The sequence below is a fragment of the Leptopilina heterotoma genome, unplaced genomic scaffold (assembly GCF_015476425.1).
Source record: "Leptopilina heterotoma isolate Lh14 unplaced genomic scaffold, ASM1547642v1 Lhet_64, whole genome shotgun sequence".
Lineage (NCBI taxonomy): Eukaryota > Metazoa > Arthropoda > Insecta > Hymenoptera > Figitidae > Leptopilina > Leptopilina heterotoma.
This window is the reverse complement of record NW_025111150.1, coordinates 274,135-298,827: the sequence shown is the minus strand read 5'-3', so window position 1 is coordinate 298,827 and position 24,693 is coordinate 274,135. Positions and strand designations below refer to the sequence as shown.

The following is a 24,693-nucleotide window of genomic DNA, read 5'->3' as shown; positions in this document are numbered from 1 at the left end:
TAAAATTTTTTTTATCAATTTTGATTGTACAAGAAGTTATCAATTTTGCTAGGCAGGGCGTTTTCGTAGGATTAGATAAAGAAAACTTTGCTAAAAAAAAACTTTAGAGTAGCTGCGGGTTGGGCTTGCACGAGAAACTCTCGGAATACATTTTTTTTTCTTTTGAAAGTAATTTTTTCTTTTTTTACTAAAGATGTAATTTTTTTGAAAAAAGTCAATCGCTCGTGAAAATCCATCTCAAAAATCGTCGGGCAGCTCGAATTCGACTGTGTTTGAATGATTTGAAATAAAAAAGTAAAAACAGAAAAAAATGATCTTATGGAATTGACGCATCGCTCTGTCAAATATTAATTAGCAGTAGCTTACCTTCAGGCAAACTGCCATTAGAATACTGTTGCTCGCAATGGAGCAATACCGATATATTATTGTTGTACTGGTCGAGCCGATCTTTTTTAATCTACCACTGTAGGCCTCGATTTTTTACAAAAAATAATGCCACACTGTGATAAAATACTTGTACTGCTCTTAATAAGCAACCTTCTTACGTATATTGTACTAAAAAAAAAATGTTTAATCACCTAAGATTCGGTGCACTGCGTAGAGAACTCGAAAAAAAAGAAAGAAAGAAATTAGACAATTTTCTCGAAATGGAAAATATATTTTTATTTTGAACCAAAGGTTCCAGTGCGTTAACTTGCCAAAGCTTTGTATTAGTATTGCGATCATTAATTTTTGTGAAGGCAATTACAAAATTTTTTGAAATTACAAAAAAATTGTGTACAGAAACAGAAAGTTTAGAAATTTAATGATATTTTTTTTACTGTTTGGAAAGAATTGTAAAATATCTCTAGATTCGCACATTCTTTAGAGGAGGACATCGATATTTTTAACTAGGAAATCTTTTAAATATTCCTTAAAATTATTTTCATTCGAAAATTTAATTATATCTTCAAAAAAGTAAATTACATTTTGTAAAAAATCGTTTGAAGAAGAAATTGAAAAACTTTTCGAGAAAACAATCAGTTTCAAACTTTTAAAATTCTTCCAAAAAAATTGATTATAGTTCTTTAAATTGTCCTAAAATGCTTTTAATGAATTCAATTATATTCGAAAAATTACATTATAATTCTTTTATGAAACTAATTCTCAGAATTATTTTATCATAATTTTTTGAAAATTTATTTATGTTTAAAAAAAATATAACTGAAATTTTTAATTTAACTAAAATCGACTTTTTATAGACTTATCATAAAAGTTTTGGAGAAAATTTTAATTAAAATTAAAAATTAAATTATTTTTTAATTACAATTTTTTATAAACTTGATAATATTTCTTGTTTTTGAAAAATTCTTTTAAAATAATCATTTTAAAGAAGTTACTAATTTTCAATGTTTCGTAAAATTTCCAATTGTTCACACATAATTCAAAAATCTATTTTCTCTCGACAATTATTTAAAAACGTTTAGAAAAAAAACTGATTTAAAAAATATTTTTATTATAATTTGAAAAAAACCATAAAGTTTGCAATTTTTATAAAGAAAAGTTGAAATTTTTTTTTATTTAAAGAATTGAGTTCTTACAGAAATCTTACAGAAAATTATTAAAAATAATTGATTTAGAGTAGAATTTTCATACAATTAAATTAATAAGATTACTAATTTACAATTCTAGAAAATAACAAAATTTTGGAAGAGTTGCAATTGTAATTTTTAGAAATAATTAAATTTTTGAAGGTTTGAAATTGAAATTAAAAGGATTTTAATTAAAGAACAAATAAAAAGTACCCATTTAAATTTTTATTTAGCAAAATTCTTGTAGAGAAGAAAATATTTTGACCTTTTGAATTTTTGTTTCTCCTAAAAATTAATAGATTTTAAAATCTATGCGTAATTTTGTAGAAAATATGTTTTTATATCCATAAAAAATTACAGAAGAAAAATTTTGATTTTTACTATTATTGAAGCATTTTTAAATTTGAAATTAATTAGAAAAAAATGAATTATCAAATAAAAAATTCAATGACAATAGTATTTTTGTATTTTTATCCAAAAAGCAGTTTCAAAACAAAAAGTTTCTTTTGTTAATTTTTTTAAAACTTATTATTTAAAAAAAATTTTTATTAAAAAGATTTTTTACTTTTTGGATAAAAAAATTATTAAAAAACATAAAGAAATTAATTTTAAAATAAAACAGTGAATAAAAATAGTATTCTTAGCATTTTTATTCTAAAAATACTTTTTTAAATACTTCAAAAATAGTTAAAATAAATTTCCATTCGTCAATTTTTTTGTGGATACAAAAATATATTTTCTACAAAGTTACGCATGGATTTCAAAATCTAATTTTTACTCTTTAGCAAAAATAAAAATTCAAAAGGGGTCAAAATATTTTCTGACCATTGAATTCCTCTTAAAAAAATTCGTATAAAAATAATTTTATGGAATATTTAAAATATTTTCTTGATATAGTTAAAAATATCAATGTAAAATTTTTTTTTGAAAATGAATTTTCGAAAGTAAATTATTAATAATGATTTTTATAAATTTTTAATGATTTTTGATAGTTTTATAATGGTTTTTAATATTTTTTTCGCTTCCTCACAAAGAAGCTGTATACTAATAATTTTTTGAAAATAATTTTTAATAATGTCGCCTTCTTTAAATTTTTTCAATTTACCACCAACAAAATAAGTAAAATATTCAACAAAAAAAAAATATGAATCGAGCAGCCCGCCGATCGCGGTGTAATTCAGAATATTATAATTATGGGACAGTATAAGCGAGAAAAGGAATGAGAGTACGAAAGATTAGATAGCATGAAAGAAGAGTCAAGACGTAAAAAAAAAATTCATGCGTGTGAGACTGTATAATAGTTATAAATAAATGTATATGTTAAGTCCAAAAAAATTGTTTTTATTAGAATTATTATATGTTAAAAAATTGTAATTTATACATTTTTTTTCTCTAAAATTTTCAGCACTTCTTTTTGGCTTTTTGAATATACAACAAATCAACTACATTTCCTATTTTTTTTATGATATTAATTATTAACTGTAAAATCCGATGATCATTTACAGGGAATCATTGAAATTATTGAAAAAATATTGATACTTTATAGAAATGGATGAGAATAGATAAATATTTGAAAAAACATTTTTTTTTGTAGCAATATTCATTTTAATACTGGATAAAAATTTTTTTTCTTTAAATTTCATATGAATACATTGTCAAATATATTTCGATTCATCGTGATAACATGCAGAGGTAACAAATTTCAATTTTTTTACAGCATTAAATCGATCAATCATCAATTTTTTTTTTTGTTTAATGATTCTAAATTAAATCAGTCTACATAATTTGCCTAATTTACATTTTATTAACGGTCTAAACCACGTGCTAAATTCGATATAACTGAAGTTTGCTGTATTACACACCTTGTGCATTACGGCTAATTGCTAATTATTTTATACATAAAATAAAATAAATGTGATTAGTGTGATTCTATACACGGTGGCAGTAAAATTTGCGCAAATTAATGTAAATAATAATTAATAATAATCTAACACTTTTTTCTTTTTGCTTATTTGTTTCTTCTTTTCTTTTAACTTTGTCGATTCCCCTTCGATCTTCACACGTTTACTTTTTAATTTTCTCTTTTTTTTCAGGACACTGACGTTTGTTTTCGGAAATGATTAATTGTTTCTTTCGAAAACGTCCTGCAAAAATCCTCGGGTCATTCATATCGTCGAAGATGTCGGAGCTGTTGTGTTGATTGCATTTGCTTCAATGAAAACATGCTTAATGACAGACCTGCTGTAGCCAAAATGAAAGCAGATGCAACACTTCCACGATCCATCCACGATTTACGATAGATTGTAGACGCTGCGTTCTGAAAAATTTTTTTAATTACGGTAAATTTTTATTTTTTTATTTATATTTATTTTATTTAGGTAATAATTGTTCAGTAGAATAATATTTTTTTGCAATTTATAATTTTGAATTATTTTTTACGAAAAAAGCTGATTTACAAATTTTTGAACGTTCAAATGAACGAAATATTTTTATAAATTATTGATTTTAATACAAATTTAAAAAATTAATTTAACATTTAGAAACATAATAATTGATTTTTTCGATACATGACACAAAATACGTATTAAAATTTTAATTTGAAGAAGAAATAAATAAATTTCGTTCATTTGAACATTCAGAACTTTAGGAACATGAAAAAAGATATTTTACGTGGATGAAGTTCACGTTTATCATTAACGATTGGAAGAAAAAAAGATTTTTTATTCAGAAAACAATAATATTATTCGAAAACAAATTTGTCTCTATTAAATTGTTGTTAACGAATTTTTTACTTTGTAAACAATTTTTGAGACAAAATATTGAATAAAAAACAGTTTTTTTAAAATCGTTGATTATAAACGTTGTGAACTTCTCCAATGTGATTCTTTCTAAAAAAAATATTTCAACTTGGGCGAAGTTCTCAAAGTTAAGGTCAATGATTTAGAAGAAAAAATATTTTTCCACATTTTGTTTGGAGACTTTTTTTCGGGTTTCTTGATCAATAATTTTTAAACGAAAAATTTGTAAACAAATTTTATTGTTTTCGACTTGAAAAATATTCTTTCCTTCAATTGTTGAACATAAACGTAAAATTCACTGTCGTACATTTTATACAAAGTTTTATTCAGAAATTTGAGAAAATAAAAAAATAAAAACAAAATAAAAAATATAATAGAAAAAAATAAAATAAAAGGAAAATAGAAATGAAAAGAAAATAGAAAAAGGAAAATAGAAAAAATTAAAATAGAGTAAAAACTAAAATAGAAAATATAAAAAGCAAATAGAAAAAATTAAAATACATAAAAAATAGAATAGAAAATATAAAAAGAAAATAGAAAAAATTATAATAGAGTAAAAAATAAAATAGAAAATATAAAAAGAAAATAGAAACAATTAAAATAGAATAAAAAGTAAAATATAAAAAAGAAAAAGAAAATAAGAAGGAAAATAGAAAAAATAATAAAAAACTTTTTTAGAAAAAAGTCCACTTTTTGAAATACATACCTGACTTAATGTCAGTTTAAGAGAATAAAGAAACGGTTGCGTTAGATGCATGTCGGCACCTAAGCTCTACGACGCCAGGTTGCACCCTAAAAACAAAAAAAAAGACAATAAATAAATTAGAACAATGAATAAAAAATAAGATGAGATTGTAGTTTTGTTCTATAGTCTCGGGAGTAAAATTGGTATTAATAATCGAAAAAAGCAAACAAGTTTTCTGCGACTGAATAATTGGAAATAATCAGATAAATAAGTGACGTTGGTGTTGTCAAAAACTTTACTGTTTTTAAAAGATAAACACGCAATTTTACTTTCTTAATAAATATCAACTATATAGTAATTAATAAATAAAGAGAAAACAATAATTTTTTTATCAATTAGAATAATAAATTTCTATTAATTAGAAAAATTTAATAAATGTATAGAAATATAGGAAAAAATTTGAAAATTGATGTAATTAAATATTTAAAGTCTTTTGCATTTTCTGTGCTTCAATATTTGAATTAATTTAAATTCATCAAAATTGGAATAAATTTGAAAATTGTAAGAGCAAAATATTTAGAGTTTTTTGTAGTTTTGAATAATTGATTTGAATTAATTTAAATTCTAAAAGCAATTAATTAACAATATAAATAATTTATAATATAATTAATATTTATAATTTATAATAAAACAAAACTATAAAATCAAATATAATTTGAAATTTGAAAGAACTAAATGTCCCAAAAGTTCGGAACGTGCAAATGAACGAATCTTATTTATTTCCTCCTCAAATTCAAATTTAATTTAGGTAATTAATATTTTAATTTAAGTAATTAATATTTAGTTAATTAATTTAATTCATTATTATTCAGTTAATTATTAAAAATTAATTTATAAAAAAGATAATTTTCCAATAGAAAACAATTATTAAAAATTAATGCATAAAGTTACATAATAGTTTATTAAATGTTTTATTTTTAATACAATCTGTAATTTTTAAAAATATTTTACAGCGAAAAAAATGTTTCCTTCTTTTGAACGTTCAGAAATTTTGAATTATATTTAAAGGTTTTTTTGCATTTTCCGTAATAATAATTACATTTTTTTTTTTTTGGTAATTATTAAATATTGCGTAAAAATATGAAACTTGAAATGAAATCATATGATTCTCGTTTACATAATGTCAAAGAATATATTTGCAATTTAAATTAAATACTTCTTTCTGCAAATGTTGAAATTACACTTTCCCTTTTTCATATTTTTCATAACATACCCCAAAAAAAAATTTGTTTTAACTTTTAATAATTACAAATTTGTAAACAAGGAAAAAAAATTTCGAAAAAATTCAAAAATATTTCGAATTTTCTAAATTTTAATAAAAGTCTCTTATCTCCTCGTTTATATTTTTAATTTTTAGAAAAAAAACAAAAATTTTTAAAATTAACATTACCGGAATTGGATGAGTTTGTTATCCTCACACGAGATATTCTTATACACTAAACTTTAGAGGCGCTTCGCTGCAGGGTCAAGCTAATTCAGTGTTCTTTGGCTATTTGCCACCGAGTGGGGTAGGAAAAAGTTTTACACAATCATTCTAGTAATAAACAAATACGTTTTGAATTGAATGAACTTTGTAGCAGCAATTTTCGATTTTCTATTTCCGTCAAAATTTTGAATACATAAAAATTTTTCTTCCCCACTTTTTACTCTTGCAGTTTATTTTTATTTTAGTTTCAATTTTTACTTCCATTTTTTTTTTTTTTGTAAAATTCTGAACATTTATGATCAATGATTGAAAGAAAAAATCGGTGAAGTTCACGTTTATTATCAACGATTAAAAGAAAAAAAAAATTAATAAAATTAATTGTTCACAAATATTTCTTTTGTAAATTAGTGACAAGAAAACTAAACGTAATATTTTCTATACAAAAATTTATAAAAATTTTCTTAGAAAAATATTTTTCTTCTGAAATTGTTGATTATAAACGTTGTGAACTTGGGCAACGTGAAAAAAATATTTTTCATGACGAGAACAATAGAATTTTTTGTTTACAAATCTTTCCTATTCAAATTATTGATCGACAATTATTTTTTAAACAAAAATTTAAAAAAGTTGAATAGAAATTTTTTCTTATGAATCAAAATATTTTTTATACGAAAATGTCTAAAAATTTAAATAGAAAGATATTTTTTCTTTTGAATCAAAACATTTTTTACACAAAAATGTATTAAAATTTAAATAGAAAAATATTTTTTCTCCTAAATCAAAACATTTTATATCCAAAAATGTATAAAAATTTAAATAGAAAAATATTTCTTCTTCTGAATCAAAACATTTTTTATACGAAAATGTCTAAAAATTTAAATAGAAAAATATTTTTCCTCCTGAATCAAAACATTTTTTATACGAAAATGTCTAAAAATTTAAATAGAAAAATATTTTTCCTCTTAATCAAAACATTTTTTATACAAAAATATATAAAAAAATTTAAATAGAAAAATATTTTTACTTCTAAAACGTTGACTATAAACGTTGTGAATTTCAGCAATGAAAAATAATAATAAAATAATTTAAATATCAAAAAAATAAACAAAAAATTTTAATCTTTAAATTTTGACGTTATCAGTTGAAACAATTACGATTAATTTTTTCGACTGCTAATGAATTTTTCCGGTTTATAAAAAAGATAATTAAATGAATCATAAAGGGTTTTTTAAATTCCAGAGATCATTCAGATGCGCACCGAAGTTTGCAAATCTAATGACGCACGAAGTGAATTTTTTAATTGAACGTTTACGCATTTACTTTACTGAGAGGAAAATATCAGAAAAAAATTATCCGATAGGTGTAAGTTGTGAACTTTACATTAAAAAGTTAGGATAAAAATCCCCTTCGTTGTTTTCTTTTCAATTAGTGAGAAAAAAATAATAAGATTAGAATTTTTTATATCAGTAGTATTTTAAAATATTTCTTTCAAAAAAAAAATTCTTGTCTTGATACGCTGGTGATTGTTAACTTACGGATCTATTGTTTGAAAATAAATTTTCGTATAGGAAATTAAGAAATAAAATTAAAAAATAAAATTAACAAATAAAAATAACAAATAAAAATAACAAATAAAAATAAATAGAATAAACAAATTAGCTTTAAAAAAGTAAAAATAATAAAAATAGCAACAATATGTAAATTGTTAAATAAATCTAACATTTTAAATTTAAATAAATAACATTAAATTGTTTCATTTTTTTCACACTTACATTAATTTAAAAAAAAAATTAAAAATTATACGTAAAGATAAAAAGTAAAATGACTCATTTTTTTAATTTTAGAAAATTTCTTGTAATTAAAACCCTAGACTGAAGAAATTTTTTCACGATCCACAAGTTTTGAACGTTCAAATAAACGAAATATTTGTTACTAAAAATATTTTTTATTAATTTCCGCAGGGAATAATAATTGAAATTTAAAATTCTACATCTAGAAACTTTAAAAATTAATTTTTTTTGCTAGGGACTCAAAATTGTAATAAATATTCAATCTAAAGAAGAAATAAATAAATTTCGTTCATTTGAACCTTCAGAACCTATAATTCAGAAAATTCCAAAATTTTATCCAACATAGAAAATATATCAAAATGCGAAACATTTTGGAAAAGCTTCGGTAAAATGTTACATTTTTTTCTACACCATAAATAATGAGAAATTAATTTTACCAGATTCACTGTGTTTACATCAAAGTTTTAAGCGAGAAAAAAAACTTGTTATCACATTTGTAACAAATTTCAACTGGGAAATTAATCCAAAGTGCATATGAATAAAATCGCATGCATTAAAGGTTGCAGAAGATTACTTATCGACGTAAATGTTCCTGGGGAAAGCGCATGTGCCATAGGAATAGATTGTGATGTCTTTAAAATTAAATGTCTCCATGTACAAAGTACAAAATTATATATCACAAATTAAGACAAAGGCATTGTTATGCTTTCACGAGTATACAGAGTCTAGCAATTAATTTTCAATTCTAGAATCATTTGCTTTTATAAACCACAGTTTATTTAAAAATTTTAAAAATGCTCAAAAATTTTTCCTTAACTTTTTTACGTTCAAATGAATGAAAAATTTTCTTTTGCTTTGATATTTTCCAAATTTGTTATACTGAAATGAAAAATAACGTAAATTAAATATTCAATTAGTTATGAATTATTTTCTATAAATATACAAAATAATTTTTTAAACAAAAAATATTTTTTAATATTTCTTTTTCATTTATTTAAATATAATTAAAGTTTCATATAATTATAATTAAAGATTCATATAAGTATAATTAAATTTTAATAAAAGAAAATTAATTTAATTAATATTTAAACAAAATAGTCATTTATTTGAACGTTCAAAATTTTACGAACATGGAAATAATGTAAAATCTTATTGAAAAAACAAAAAAATTATCGAATAAGAAAATATGAAAAGTAGACTATTAATAAACAATTTAAATTGCTAACTAAGTGAACAATTTTTTTCGTCACTATTATTGCGTCTAAAATCGAAATTTTTTCAATGAATTCTATGACATAAGTCACATAAGAAAATTGTTTGACATTTAGATTGTCATTTTATTTATAGAAACACGGTACATAGTGTAAATGATAAATGCAAGCAAAAATTTTAACTTAAAAACAACTTTTAGGTTGAGACAATAAAATGAATGAAAGTTCAGATTAGATAAATTGTCGTTTAATAAATTCCTTGAAAATTTTTAATAATTGCAATTATTCCGATTATTAAATGGAGCAATCAATTAATTTTCATGATAATAATATAATAAGAAATGTATCTGAAAATTGTCGACGTATTCGTTTAAATTCTCTTATTAATAAATTTTATACTAATACATTTTTTTTAAATTTTATTTATTTCTTTAAAAAACAAAAAATAAAATAAATAAGAAAGTAAACTAAATAATAAAAAAGTTTAAGATCTTTATTATTTAAATTATATGGCTTTCTACAAAAAATTATCTCAACATTAAATAATAAAATAAAATAAATATTAAAGTGAAGTAAATAATATAATAAATTAAATAATAAAGTAAAATAAGAAATATAATAAAATAAATATATTATTTATTAATCTTTGTCCTTATTTTGTTAACAGATTTGAAAATAATTCACTAAGCGCAAAATAAACAAACAGGTTTCGATTCGGATTTGTTTACTTGGCGAAATTTAAATTATAAAGAATATAAATAGCATATTTACTACGAATAAAATGCGCCTCGTGCAATTTAATATAAATATAAAATATCTCCGGAATGGCGCCTCAATGATTCATAATATTTGGCGAATAGTGCAAAAGTATATACGCTTCTAGAGTTCATTAGCTCGTAGCAAAATTCTTCACTATCTATTAATTATTGACGAGCAAAGTGCAAATCTCTACACTGATATATTAATAGTTTACAATGAATTTACATTCTTACAAAATTAAACAATATTCAAAGATTTTTATAATCTAAATACAAAAAATGAAATTTTTAAAATTCTTACACTGAAAGTAAAAAATTATTCCATGGGTATTTACTTAATTTTCTCCTCTACAGTAATACGATTCTCGAAAGTTCCATGTTCTGATACAATTTTGCACACAATTTAAAGAAACGATTTTTTTCTTGTACATTAATTTAAATTACTTTCAATGGTAATCATTCTATTTCAATAGATTGACATTCCGTCAAAAAAACATTGCTCCAAAATGGTCAATTTTCAAAATTTGGAGTTAAAAATTCACAAAATTGACAAGCAAAAAAAAGTTGTCATGGAAACGTCAGATTTACGTATATGCACATATGATAAATAAAAGTAGATAAAGAATTAACACTTAAATCTTAACATTTCTCACACTTATCATTGAACTATTTTAAATTAACAACCTTGGCACACATTAATATTGAGAGGGAAAAACAAATAAACTCACCATTTTTTTAACCTCAAAAATAGAAAAAAAAATTTATATTTTAATTTACTTGCAAAGCAACACTTTTCACATACTTTCACACACAAGGGGGAATTCCCCTTTTTTTGTTGATAAAAATAATTTTCTTTCTCTTAGGGGATGGTATTAAAAATATATAAATTTTCAAGGGCGGACCGGTTCAGTTACGTAAGTTGGAGCAATTTTCTATTATTTGCCCAAAAGCACAGGAAATAGTTTACGGAAAATGCAAAAATTATGTGAACAACTTGTTAACACTAACCTTTTACCAAAAATATATTGATAAATGGTAAAAAATAAATGGCTCAATGCCTCGTACCTATCTCTTCTTTCCTAACGTGAACAACACGTTTTCGTGAAGGAAGAATCGCGAAGAAGGACGGAGTCAGCGCCCCCTAATTGAGTTAATTAAAACGGAAGTGAGGTTATGTTGATAAGAACGAGACTTTCTTGATCATAATTTCAATTTTTCTCTCTAATTAATACTTGAAAATGAATCTCACTTTTATTGACATGAAAATTTAAATTTAAATTGGTTTTGTCACGAATCGTATTTTTGTAGAAAAATAAGTCGGTAAGGTAGAACACTGAAGTGTCTGTAGGGCAGTAGATTGGTACTTCTCCGGACCGTATCTAGATGGCGCCACCGACCACTTTTTTGGACTTTAAATTTTTCTGTACTATTCTACTACTCGAATGTTTGTTTACTTACCTAAAAAAATAATTAAAAAACTATAAATATTATGTTCGAAAAGAATTATTCCGGAAAACTTGTTTATTTCTGTATAATATTCACGTGGTTAAAATTCAGTATGTTTCCACACCAGAGTATAGGAGATTAACACATTATACACATCTTGGAATTATTTCCTCCTCCTCCTCCTCGAGACGTCTGTCAAGAAGTCCTTCTCTTTATTATAATAAAGCAAAACTCTTGCTGTATTATAATAGTGCAAAGGAGGAAGAATAAACGCGCACAAATCGAGAAATATGTTTTATACTTACTCGCAGCAAAAGCAGCTTATTATTTACACGCTTTCTTCATTGGCGCCTAAACTTGTCGTTTAAAATGTGTTCTGAACGAGAAAATTGCGTGTGCAAAAGATGGAATTGCTGGTCAGAATAGGGTATATAGTCAGACTTTGCGCGATTGCTAAGAAAACCACACCAGGCACCTGCATACCTCCAGGTGAGAACTTGAAGATATGCCGTGGTCGAGGTGATTGCATTTGTGGCCTGAGTTGGTGTCGAGGAGAATACAAAACAATATATTTTACGCCATGTAATAATGAGAAACTCTTCAGAAAAGTAAATACAGTCTCGAGAGAGTTGTTTTTTCGCGTGCCTAATTAATCCTCATTTCGGCCCGGAAGAAGTGCCTTGAACTCGGCTCAGTCTATTGGAAAACTAGTTCCTTTGAACTATAGATTTTTTTCTACAAAACCTGCGATGACGAATTTGTCACATTTTCGTATACTTCAAATGGATATTCAAGGAAGACATTTATTTATTATTTAGGATTAATTATAAGCAGTTAAATTTACTTTTAGGTTATGACAAAAGAAAATTTTACTGATTCTATACGCAATTTAAATTTAAAAATATTGCAGTTATAAAAATTAAATCTTGTTTTCTATAGAAAAATAATAGGTAATGATCGTAATGATGAAATGGTTATTTTAAATAAAACATTTTCTGCATCGTTAATTAAAAACGGTTAAAAAAATTTTTTCTAACTATTAATAAAAATACTATACAAGTTTGTGAAATAGAAAAAAGCGTGAAATGAATGAATGATACAATTATAAATTGAAAACGAAAACAAAGCGGTCGATGAATAATATATCGTCTTATCGCACACTCACTTCCTCGGGATGTCTCAGTATCATTTCAGTCTCACAAGAACAATTTAACATTTTTTTTGCCTCATAAAAATAAAAATTTACCGAAAATAAAACTATGATAATACAGTTCTTCATTATTTTTATAAATTTAGTCATTGTATTTTGTGGTGAAACCAGTGATGACAGTTTTTGTGCGGCACAACAAAATTGTACGAGTTGTTTACGTACAACAAATTGTGTTTGGTGTTCTCTAACGGTAATTTAAAATTTTCTAATTAATTGATAATTATTGCAAATAATATTTAACCTACTTATTATTAATGTTTAGTTTTGAAATTCTGTTTTTTTTAGACAATCCAACCGATAGTTCGATGTGTGACTAGAGAGAGATACAAAAAAGAAGGCGAATTATGGTGCGCAAAGAAGTCAGAGGTGGTGGATGATTATTCGAAATTGAAAATTATTGAAGATCGTCCGCTTTTGTCAAATAAAGGAAGTGAACCAGTTCAAGTACAACCGCAAAAAATTCGTGTTCGTCTTAGAACAGGTTACGTTCGGATATTGACAATTTTATTTTTTCTCGAAACAAAACAATATTTTTTTCAAAATATTGCAAAATATTAACAAAATTAATAATAAAATATTAGTAAAATAATGGTAAAATTGAAAAATAATTATAAAATAATAGTTAAATAATTTATAATTATTTATAATATAAATTTGAATGCAGCAATTGAATTTTGATACGTCTAGTTCTAAAATAATAACAGCTTTATAATAATCAGAGAGGAAAATTTTGTTTGTAAACATTTTAGGAGAAGAGAAACGTGTAACCTTAAAATACAGTTTAGCGCAAGACTATCCGGTTGATCTCTATTATCTAATGGACCTATCAGCCTCAATGGAAAATAAAAGGGATCAACTCTCCGAACTCGGATTTCAATTGGCAGATGCGATGAGAAAATTGACGTCAAATTTTCGTCTTGGCTTTGGAAGTTTCGTGGATAAAGTTGCCTTGCCGATGACAAACACTCAACCCGAAAGGTAAAGTTAATTTAAATTTAGAAATACTATTAAATTATAGTAAACATTAAATTTAATGAAATTTAATTTAATTATAAATAATAATCTTCAGCAATCAGTTTAATTAAATTAATCTATAAATTTGGTAATCTAGAAAATATTTTGTTTAGATTAGTCATTCCATGCAATTTTATATCGGTTTCAAATTCATGTACTGTTCCTTACGGATATCGAAATCAATTGTTCTTAACTGAGGATGTATCACTATTTAAGGTACTCGACTTTTTTCTATACTATTTTTGATAACATCTCTATAAATAATGAAAAATTTGATTTTTTATATTTTGTCCATGTAAAGAGTATGTAAATTGGTCCCATGTATAAAAACAATTTTAGTCTGCGTGGTAAAAAATGTCACGAAGATCCAAAATAACGTGACGAGGTTTGTGCACCACCCCTAAGTGACTGATTTGATAAATTAGTTAATTGTTCAGTTAACTGATTAATTGAATGACTTTTTTTTGTTTAATTATTAAAAGACACGCGTGAAGCAGGCGTCGATATCGGGAAATATGGACGCACCCGAGGGCGGATTAGATGCAATGCTGCAAGCAATGGTCTGCACGAAGGACATTGGTTGGAGGCCTAAAGCCCGACATCTTATGGTTTTTTCCACAGATGATAAATATCATATTGCTGGCGATGGCAAAGTAATAGAATTTTCAACTTATTATTCATAGTTATAAGCGCATAAATATTGTAATGTAATGATACACTTTAACAGATAATTCATAGTTTTAAATACGGTGAAAATATTCACTGTAATTTATCAGCTTGCAGGCATCGTAGAACCAAATGATGGGCTTTGTCACTTGGACGAAGATGGATATTACACTTATTCGTTGCTTCAAGATTATCCATCAATTGCGCAGGTGAGAGGCTGCTACTTTTCAATTTTTACTTTTAGATCTTCAAGAAAGATGTTAGTTATTTTCGAAATTTAATCATAATTTATTAAATTAATTTATTTATGGAATTTATGCTCGAATTGTTTACTATTTACTTGTTGTCATACTATTGTGTACTTTAAGTCAAATATATCTTTTTTATGGGTGTACATTTAGTAAAAAAAAATGTCTGACCACATCGAGGTTTTTCTACTTAGAAATTGAATTCCTTTCTTTACGAAATTTGAACAATTTTTGAATAAAGAGAAATTTAATATAAATAATAATTCTATGTGGCATTTTCAGATAAATAAAGTGGCACAAGAAAATAACATAAACATCATATTTGCAGTGCCACCTGATGAAAATATTACTTATTATCTTCTGTCGAAAAGTATTTTTGGTTCGTCAATCGGTCTTTTGGAAAATGATTCAACAAATGTTGTTGCATTAATTAGTAATGAATATGAGGTAAGTTTGTTTTATTGTTTAATTGTTTTAATTATAGAATATCTTGGATACAATATGGAGATGCTACACTCTCCACCTGCGAACGCCAAGGTCACCGTTAGATGGCAGTTCAGTTGGCAAAACCAGACTGACACCTAGCGGCGACCTTGACGTTCTCAAGTGGGGAAATTAAACCGCCATTTTATTCCTTACAAATTTTTTACAATTAAAAGGAGCTTGATCTCATTAAATAAATAAAATAAATAAATTTAAAAACGTCACATTCATTGCTGTTTATTACATAGAAAACTATAATCAGGGTTGTCACGCAACCTGGAAAACCTGGAAATGTCAGGGAATTTTATAAACCTTGAAACAACCTGGGAAAGTCTGGGAATTTTTATCAAAATACTGGAAAATTGTTATTTTCTGAAGTTTATTCTTGAAATCTAATCTTACATAATTATCTAAAAATTAATTGAAGTCAATCCTAAGTCTTAATCTTAAGTCCTAAATCTTAATCCTAAGTACAAATGAATTTCAAAAGATTTTAATTTGAAATTTTGTAAAATTTCAATTTTCAATGAATTTAATTGGAAATCGTCTTAAGGAACGTAGATTTTTGAGAAATTTTAATTATTCCAATTCTTCTGAAATTATTTAAATTTTTTAATATATATTTTTAATTGATTATTAAAAATAATGGATTTACAGAAGAATTTAAATTAAAAACACTAAAAGAAATTGAATTTTAAAGCAATTCTTCTTAGAAATTCAATTATTTTCAACAATTTTAATAAAATTTATGGCGAAATTTCAATTATTTTAAAAAACTTTCCTCAATTCAATGATTTTTAATAAATCTACTACTTTAATAAAATTGTCCAAAAGAATTCAATTATTTAAAAAATTTTTTAATAAAATTCTACGCAAACATTTAATTATTTTCTTAAATAATAAAATTTTTTATAGGAATTCAATTATTTCCATAAATAATAAAACACGTCGCAGACTTTCAATTATTTTTAATACAATTTTAATGGAATTCCTCGAAAAATTAAATTATTGTTAAAAATTTTATTAAAATTCATCAAAGAAATTCAATTATTTTAAAAACCTTTTGTTACAATTTATTTGTTAGAATTTAAGTATTATTTTCTATAAAGTTTCAATTAAATTTCTTGAAAAAATTAAATTATTTTCAAAAATTTTAATTAAATTCTTTGTAGTAATTCAATCTTTTTTCAAAATAATTTCAATAAAATTCTTCGTAGAAATTTAAATAATTTCAAAAATTTGTCAAAATTCAATGATTTTCAATGTCTACTATTTCAATAAAATTTCATAAAAGAATTCAATTATTTAAAAAGACATTTTAATAAAATTCGTCCCAAGAATAAAATAATTTACAAAAATTCTCGTCAAAATTTCAATAATCTTTTATATATTTTTCTCCGGAATTCAATTATTTTCAAAAATTTTAATAACTTTCTTGGCAAAATTTCAATTATTTTCAAAAACTCTTAAAAAATTCTTTGGAGAAATTCAATTATTTTAATTATAATTTTAATCAAATTTACGAAAAATTAACTTATTTTTAAAAATTTTATTAAGATTTGTCAAGAGAAATAAAATATTTAAAAATTTGTTGAGAAAATTCTTTCTGAGAGTTCAATTTTACAAAATATTCAAATATTCAATAAATTATTCATTTTTGTATTTCAATAATTGAATTCTCGTGGATTTTTTTTTAGTAAATATTGATTTAAAAATTAATTTCAGTTAAAATTTTACATTACGATTGAATGTTGAAAGCTAATAGCGTAAATTTTGATAAATAATTGAATTTTGAAAAGATTTCAAATTAAAATCTTTGAAAACTTTAACTTTTCGTACTTTTTGAATTGAATTAAAAATAATTTTAGAGAAAGTCAGGGAATTTGAAATGAGGAAAAGCCTGATGGTAACCCTGATAATAAAAATTGTAGTTTTAATTTTACTTATATAAATTAATGTTTAATATTATTCGTAAAAAATAGAAATTGGTAAGTTCTGTGACAATGTCGGACAATGCAACAAAAGCAGTTGACATAAAGTACTTTTCGAGATGTTTGGAAAAATCTGATGACTTGAAGGAAAGTCGTGTATGCGAGGGACTTCGTGTCGGTAATGTCGTCGAATTTGAAATAATTCTAAAGGTGACTACCTTTAATATTTTATTAATTAATTACTAAATTAATTAAAAATTATTCTCCTTTTTTCGAAATTATATTAATATATAGGGGAGAGTCTCTAGTTGTGAGACACCTCCAGTTGTGAGACAGTCAATTTTTTTTAACATGCAATATTAAAAAGCCGATTGGTTTATATAAAAACATTTCTTTTTATATGAGCCAACTTTTTCGTGTACGCCGAAGCGGATATATAAACTGTTTTTGTTAAATACCAACACTGTGTGTGATAATCGACTAAAAAGCGTTTTTTCAATAAATACAAAGTACTTTTTTTCCAAGTTAATTAATTCGAAAAGGTAAATTTAATGCATTTTCTTTTAGTGTTTTCCTTATATTTTGTGATGCAATATTGCATTGTTCCAATCTACGGTTGAAAATAATTTAATTTTCCTTTTTCAAAATAGCGCCAATTTCTGGGTGTGAGACACAGCATATCACCAGTTGTGAGACGGTGTCAACACCCATCTGGGCAGCATAAAAAATACGACTTTGCAGGCATACTATTTAAATGTTGTTTTGATTTCTTTTTCTAGTATTTTTGGGCATGTCAAGTGGAAAAAAGTCAATTGATTCAGAAGAAATCAATTTTAATGCTCTTGTTGAAGCTATTAAATGATGTTTATTTGATAGACATATTTTGGCGAATAAATATTATTATTTAGTATATAATAATATATATTATTAATATATTTAATTATTTATACTAAACATAACTTTTTGTGTCAAACTTATTAAATTTTAGCAATTTTTAATGAGTGTCTCACAACTGGAGACATTTTTTTTTTTTGAAAAAAGCGATGTGCTCGGAAAATGTATCGTAAAATTTTTTGAGTTCATCGAAACACTATACTTTCTTTTAATAAAAGTTGCGTATTTCTGTTACCTTTCGAACAGTGTATTTTATTATCAATTTCGTTTACCCGTTTACAATTTACGGGTCAAAAATGAAACCCGTCTCACAACTGGAGACTCTCCCCTAATTTAAGGGCAATTGGGAGAAAATAGTCATTTAATTTGACAAAAATTTTTTCCAACAAACAGGCGTTAAATTGTCCCGAGAATCCAGACGAATGGCAACAAAATATTCAAATACGACCCACGGGTCTTGACGAGAGTCTCACTATTGACTTGCAAATAATTTGTGACTGTCCCTGCGATAGAGACGATCATTCGGTATGAAGTTTTTCAAGACTAAGAATTTTATTTCATTCTTCGATTTTTTTTTTTTTTTTGCTTCATTAGGAATTACAAATTATTTTCTATTGTCAATAGAATAATATACCGGAGAGTTCAAGTTGCAAAGGAAATGGCACATTAATTTGTGGCACTTGTTACTGTAATCCTGGATTTTATGGTAAATTTTGCGAGTGTAAGGGAAATATGCACGATAATGAGCCGGTGAAAGATGACTGCAGTCCAAATGGAGAGGAGAAAATTTGCAGTGGACGTGGAACGTGCAAGTGTGGAGTTTGTGACTGTGCAAAACGTGCTAATTCGAGGGAATTTTTCTATGGAAAATATTGCGAGTGTGATAATTTCTCCTGTAAACGAAACAGTGCAAAATTGGTAAGAGGACAATTGCAGTAATTAATAATTGAATTTCGCAGAAGGATTTTATTATTTATAAAGATAATTGAAATTTTGACTAGAAGTTTTCAAAATTTTTGAACATAGTTAAATTTCTGCAATAATTTTTAACTTCTCTAAAATTCAATTTTTTTACTGTTTTAACTAAAATTCTTCTATAAATTCATTATTTTTAATAACTAATTAAATATTAGATGACCTGTGGCGCAATTCTAAATTATTTTCTTATTCACTTTATTATTTAATCTATTTTTTCATTTTACATATATTAAAAATATAAATACTTATATAGAAATGAAAACACAGCATCAATTTATTTTCGATTTATTAGGGTTTTAATTTTAAATATGAAATTGCGCCTTCTAAACATTATTTATATATATATTTGTTGAGAGAAGATTGCTGTGCGTATGATTTTTGTTTTCCTTTGCTTCATTTTAAAAGAAAATGGGAAAATAACTGTAGTAAATTTGCCTCATGGGAAAAATAAGTATTAACACCTAGAATTTTTAAGCGAAATTTTTGCTTTATTCTAATATCAAGATTCATCTTCATCAGGTTTGCGGTGGACGAGGTAAGTGTGAATGCGGCACGTGCAATTGCTTTCCAGGTTGGACTGGTGATACTTGCGATTGCAAGGAAACTAATAGAACGTGTAAGCCGACGGAGGAAACAAACGAAATTTGCAGTGGTCATGGTGATTGCGTTTGTGGAAAGTGTCATTGTCATCAGAAGGGAAATATTCGTTACTCGGGCCAATTTTGCGAAGATTGTCCGGTTTGTATTTTTTGCAAATTCAAATTTAAATATATTGTTCGCAGTTTTCTTAAGAATATCAAATTGAGACAAAAAACAAATAAAAAAAATATTTGCATCGCAACAAGTTCAAACTTTGCACTCGATAATTAATTTTAAAAAAGCAGCAAAAAGTAGCTTTAAAACTAAAAAAAGTAGCTTTCGAAAAATGAAACGACGATAAAGAAAAACACGTTTTAGACACTTCACAAAACTGACAAAAATTTCATTCGATACATATTTTTTATTTTTCTGCCTTTTTTCTAGTTTTCATCAAAAATATTTACTTCTTTCTTATCCTGCGAATAAATTCAATTCCTGCAACGAATTTTATTATTCATGAAAGAATTCAAATATTTATAAAAATAATTGAATTCTTGCGAAGAATTTTATAAACATTTTTAAATAATTGATTTTTTTCGACTAATTTTATGCAATTTCTAATTTAAATAATATTGAATTCTTAAGAAATTTTTATTATTCATGAAAAAAATTGAATTCTTACGAAGAATTTACAAAGAATTTTTAAATAATTGAATTCTGTTTGTAAATTTTATGACAATAATTGAATTCTTGCAAACGATTTTATTAGAATTTTTGAAAATAATTGAATTCCTGTGAAAAATTGTAATATTTTTGTAAATAATTGAATTCTTGTAATGAATATTGTTATTTATGAAAATAATTGAATTTTGCAAAGAATTTTATTAAAATGCCTCAAAATAATTGAATTGTCGGGAATAATTTTGTTATTTATCGACATAATTGAATTCTTTCGGACTATTATTTATGTAAATAATTGAATTTTTGGAAATAATTTTATTAAACTTTAAAAGAACAATTGAATTATTTCAAAAAAATTTAAATAAAAATGTATTTGATATAATTGATTTCTTTCGAACAATTTTATTAAAATATTTGAAAATAATTGAATTCCTGTGAAAAATTGTAATATTTTTGTAAATAATTGAATTCTTCCAAAGAATTTAAAAAAAACATTTTTTTAAATTATTACTTCTTTCAAAAAATTGAAATTAAATTTTTAAGAATAATTACATTTTTTGATCAATTCCTGAAAAATTGTATTAAAAATAATTGAAATCCTTCAATGAATTTTATTATTTAAGAAAATAATTGAATAGTTGCTAAGAATTTTAGTAAAATTTTCAAAAATAATTGAATTCCTGAGAAGAATTTTAATATTTATAAAAATAATTGAATTATTGCTAAAAATTTTATTAAAATGTTTAAAAAGAATTGAATTTCTGTGAAAATTTTCGTTATTTTTCAAAATAATTGAATTTTGCAAAGAATTTTTATTACATTTTTTTAAATAATTGAAATCCTGTGAAGAATTTTATTATTTAAGAGAATAATTTAATTCTTGCAATAAATTGTTATTAAATTTTTTTAAAAATAATTGAATTCTTGGGAAGAATTATTTATGTAAATTATTGAATTCTTGGGAAGAATTTTATAAAAATCTAAGAGATAATTGAATTCTTGCAATAAAATTTAATTAAAATTGCATTTAAATTAATTTATTTTATTCGAACAATTTTATTAAAATATTTGAAAATAATTGAATTTCTATAAAAAATTCTAATATTTTTGTAAAGATCCGAATTGAATTCTTCCAAAGAATTTTAAAAAACCTTTTTTTTTAAATTATTGGTTCTTTCGAGGAATTGAAATTAAATTTTTAAGAATAATTATATTTTTTGAGCAATTCCTATAAAATTGTATTAAAAATAATTGAAATTCTGCAATGAATTTTCATATTTTTAAAAATAATTGGATAGTTGCTAAGAATTTGATTAAAATTTTCAAAAATAATTGAATTCCTGAAAAGAATTTTGTTATTTATGAAAATAATTGAATTATTGCGAAAATTTTTGTTATTTTTTAAAATAATTGAATTCTTCATAAGAATTTCATAAACATTGATTTAAATAATTAATTTTTTCGAAATATAATAAATATTATGAAAATTTTTATTTTAAATAATTTAATTCTTGTGAAAACTTTATATGTGAAAATAATTGAATTCTTCGATTAAATAATTTAAAATAGTATTAAAGATAATTGAAATTCTTCGATGAGTTTTATTATTTATGAAAGTAATTAAATTCTTGCTTAGAATTTTATCAAAAATTTTTTTTAAAAATTGAATTTCTATGAAAAATGTTACTATTAGTGAAAGTATTTCGAATATTTTTTGAAAATAATTGAATCGTTTTAAAGAATTTGATTATAATTTTTGAGAATAGTTTTTTGATTTCTATTATTAGCGAATTTAAAGTAGTGGAAATTCTCTAAAAAAAAATAAAAAAAAACAGAAATAGTAGCTTTTAGTGGCTGAAATCTAAAAAAAAGTTCCCAAATAGTAGCATAACATAAAAAAAGTAGTAAATATAGTAGGTTTTAGTAGATGAGTACGAAGCCTGCAATTTTGATTTGTTTTTGTTTTTTTTGTTTTTTATTTATAATAAATTTTTACTTTTATTCTTCTTAGACCTGTCCGGAGAAATTGTGCGAAGAATTCAAGGACTGTGTCGAATGTTTTGTGCATAATTCGGGTCCACTTGCTGCCGAAAATGGATGTGAATCGTGTCCACACCATATTGCCGTTGTAAGAAAAAAATGTATCAGAAATTAAAAGAATTTTTTTTTTTTTTTGAGAAATAAATATAATTTTGGTAAAGAAACATTTATATAAATTCTTTTTTTCTTCCAGGTAAAAGAGCTGCAAGACGAGGCCACTGAGAAAGAAACTGGATCGCAAATTTGCAAAGTTCCTGGAGATGGTGATTGTACTTTTGCCTTCAAATACAAATCCCATCGAGAGAGCACTGGGGATGATATAAAAGCTTACGAAATCACTGCCCGCAAAAGCAAAGAATGCCCTGAACCAGTAAACGCAATGGGTAAATAATTTCTTTTGTAAATTTTATTACTTTTTCAATTTAGTTTCAATTTTTTATTAAAAATATTGAATTTAAAAAAAAATAATAATAATTAGCTATAAATATATATTATGGAATAAATAAAACAAATTTAAATAGACAACTTAATTTGAGTTTAACAAAAGAAAAAAGAATTATGATAAAAATTTTTTATAGGAGTTGCAATCGGAGTTATTATAACTACCGTAATTCTTGGACTGCTAGTTCTTGTTGTTTGGAAAGTATTGACAGAAATTCATGATAAGAGGGAATTCGCGAAATTCGAGAACGAGCGAACGCAAGAAAAATGGAGTCAGGTATTTAATAGAAATTTAATTTTATATAAATTTGTTTGATTCATTATTTAAGTAATTTAGAAAAAATAATAATTATTAATTAGTAAAATAATTTGACCAATTTTTTCAGCAAGACAATCCGCTGTACAAGCAAGCGACTACAACATTTGACAATCCAACATTCAGTAGTCTATACAAGGATTCATATTCCGACGATTAATAATTTTCAAAAATGTAAAAATAAACATTATTTTGCCAAATTACCAAACTTCTTTCTTTTTAACAATGTACATAGAAAAATATTGAGATATTTCTTTTGTTGTAGTTATTCAAAGAAAACATAAATGTCTCGAAGAGTGAATAAGAAGAATATATACCGCGATGATATTCCAAGAAAAAAAAGAGATTCTTTTGTTTCATTTTCGGACTTGCGACTCCTTAATTAAGATGTTTTTTTCAAGACGAGGCTTCGACACTTTGACCATTATTCCTCTTCTCGGAATGTTTTCAAGTAGGTATAAGGGAAGTGCCGTCAAAGTAATCAATTTTTACCTTCGTACTCTCTGCCAGAACAGCGGTATAATATTCTTTTGCTTTTGCGCCAGCAATATAATAATTCAGCGATGAGAATTGAGGGTCAAAGAATAATCGGGGGAAAAAAGAGGAAATATAATAAAAGCGAATGTCTTTTAATAATTACTGTTTATATACTTGAACAATAGTTATTAAAAGGAATATTCGTTGAACGAATTTAAAAGAGATTATTGTTTGTTGAAGAATGTATAGAGTAAAGGGGAATAATTTTTGAAAAACGGGACTGTTAATTATTACTCTCTTATTTATTACTCAAATCCGAATAATTAGTACAAAAGTCGTCAACTCAGAGTTTTTCTTAAAATTTTTTAATTGAATTTTTAAATTGAATTTTTGCAAAGTTTTTTTTTTGAAAATTCTGCAAAATAAGATTTTTGAAATTTTTCAATTCTATTGTTTCAAGATAATTGCATTTTTATAAACAAATAATTGGAAATTTTTGAAATAATTGAAATTTCTTTACATTCTATTAAAAATAATTGAATTCTTTTAAAGAATTTTATTTAAATTTTTCAAAAATAATCAAGGGAAGTTTGTCACCGTAATTATAATTTTATTTTTAAAAAATTTCTTAGCAATATATCTTCAATTATTTTTATAAATAGTAAAACTCATTGCAGAATTTCAATTACTTTTTAATACAATTTTAATCAAATTCCTCGAAAAATGTGATTATTTTTCAAAATTTCATTAAAATTCGTCGAAAGAATTCAATTATTTCCGCATAAATATCAAAATTCTTCAGATTTACTAAATTCTTTTGAATATTATTTTTAAAAAAAAAATCTACACAAGAATTTAATTATTCTCATAAATTTCCATAAAATTCTAAAAAATAATTCAATTTTTTTCAAAAGTAATAAAATTCTTCACAAACATTCAATTATCTTTAAAATTCTTTAAAAATTCTCAAAATTGTAATAAAATTGAATT

At 24.1% G+C, this 24,693-nt stretch overlaps 2 protein-coding genes across 5 annotated transcripts; one reads left to right on the top strand and one right to left on the bottom strand.

The window, feature by feature from the left end:
• Positions 1-3,306: 3,306 nt before the first annotated feature.
• On the bottom strand, positions 3,307-11,463 carry LOC122509923. 4 transcript variants are annotated; one of them, XM_043624249.1, is made up of 3 exons: positions 11,365-11,463; positions 5,076-5,161; positions 3,307-3,888 (listed from the first exon to the last, which is right to left on the bottom strand). In XM_043624249.1, the coding sequence occupies exons 2-3, from the start codon at positions 5,124-5,126 to the stop codon at positions 3,733-3,735; spliced, it is 207 nt and encodes a 68-aa protein (XP_043480184.1). In that variant the 5' UTR covers positions 5,127-5,161; positions 11,365-11,463; the 3' UTR covers positions 3,307-3,732. The 4 variants fall into 4 exon arrangements, with proteins under 4 accessions (XP_043480184.1, XP_043480186.1, XP_043480187.1 ...); XM_043624251.1 differs by having other exon boundaries at positions 11,308-11,415; XM_043624252.1 differs by lacking the exon at positions 11,365-11,463 and adding an exon at positions 8,768-8,880.
• A 1,449-nt stretch (positions 11,464-12,912) lies between these two features.
• Positions 12,913-24,045, top strand: LOC122509914 (integrin beta-PS-like). The gene is made up of 16 exons (XM_043624240.1): positions 12,913-13,145; positions 13,241-13,436; positions 13,705-13,933; positions 14,083-14,185; positions 14,452-14,622; positions 14,746-14,844; positions 15,166-15,330; positions 17,349-17,507; positions 18,585-18,716; positions 18,816-19,109; positions 19,689-19,907; positions 22,441-22,557; positions 22,663-22,852; positions 23,048-23,187; positions 23,297-23,400; positions 23,492-24,045. The coding sequence occupies exons 1-15, from the start codon at positions 13,005-13,007 to the stop codon at positions 23,384-23,386; spliced, it is 2,445 nt and encodes an 814-aa protein (XP_043480175.1). The 5' UTR covers positions 12,913-13,004; the 3' UTR covers positions 23,387-23,400; positions 23,492-24,045.
• Positions 24,046-24,693: the final 648 nt, after the last annotated feature.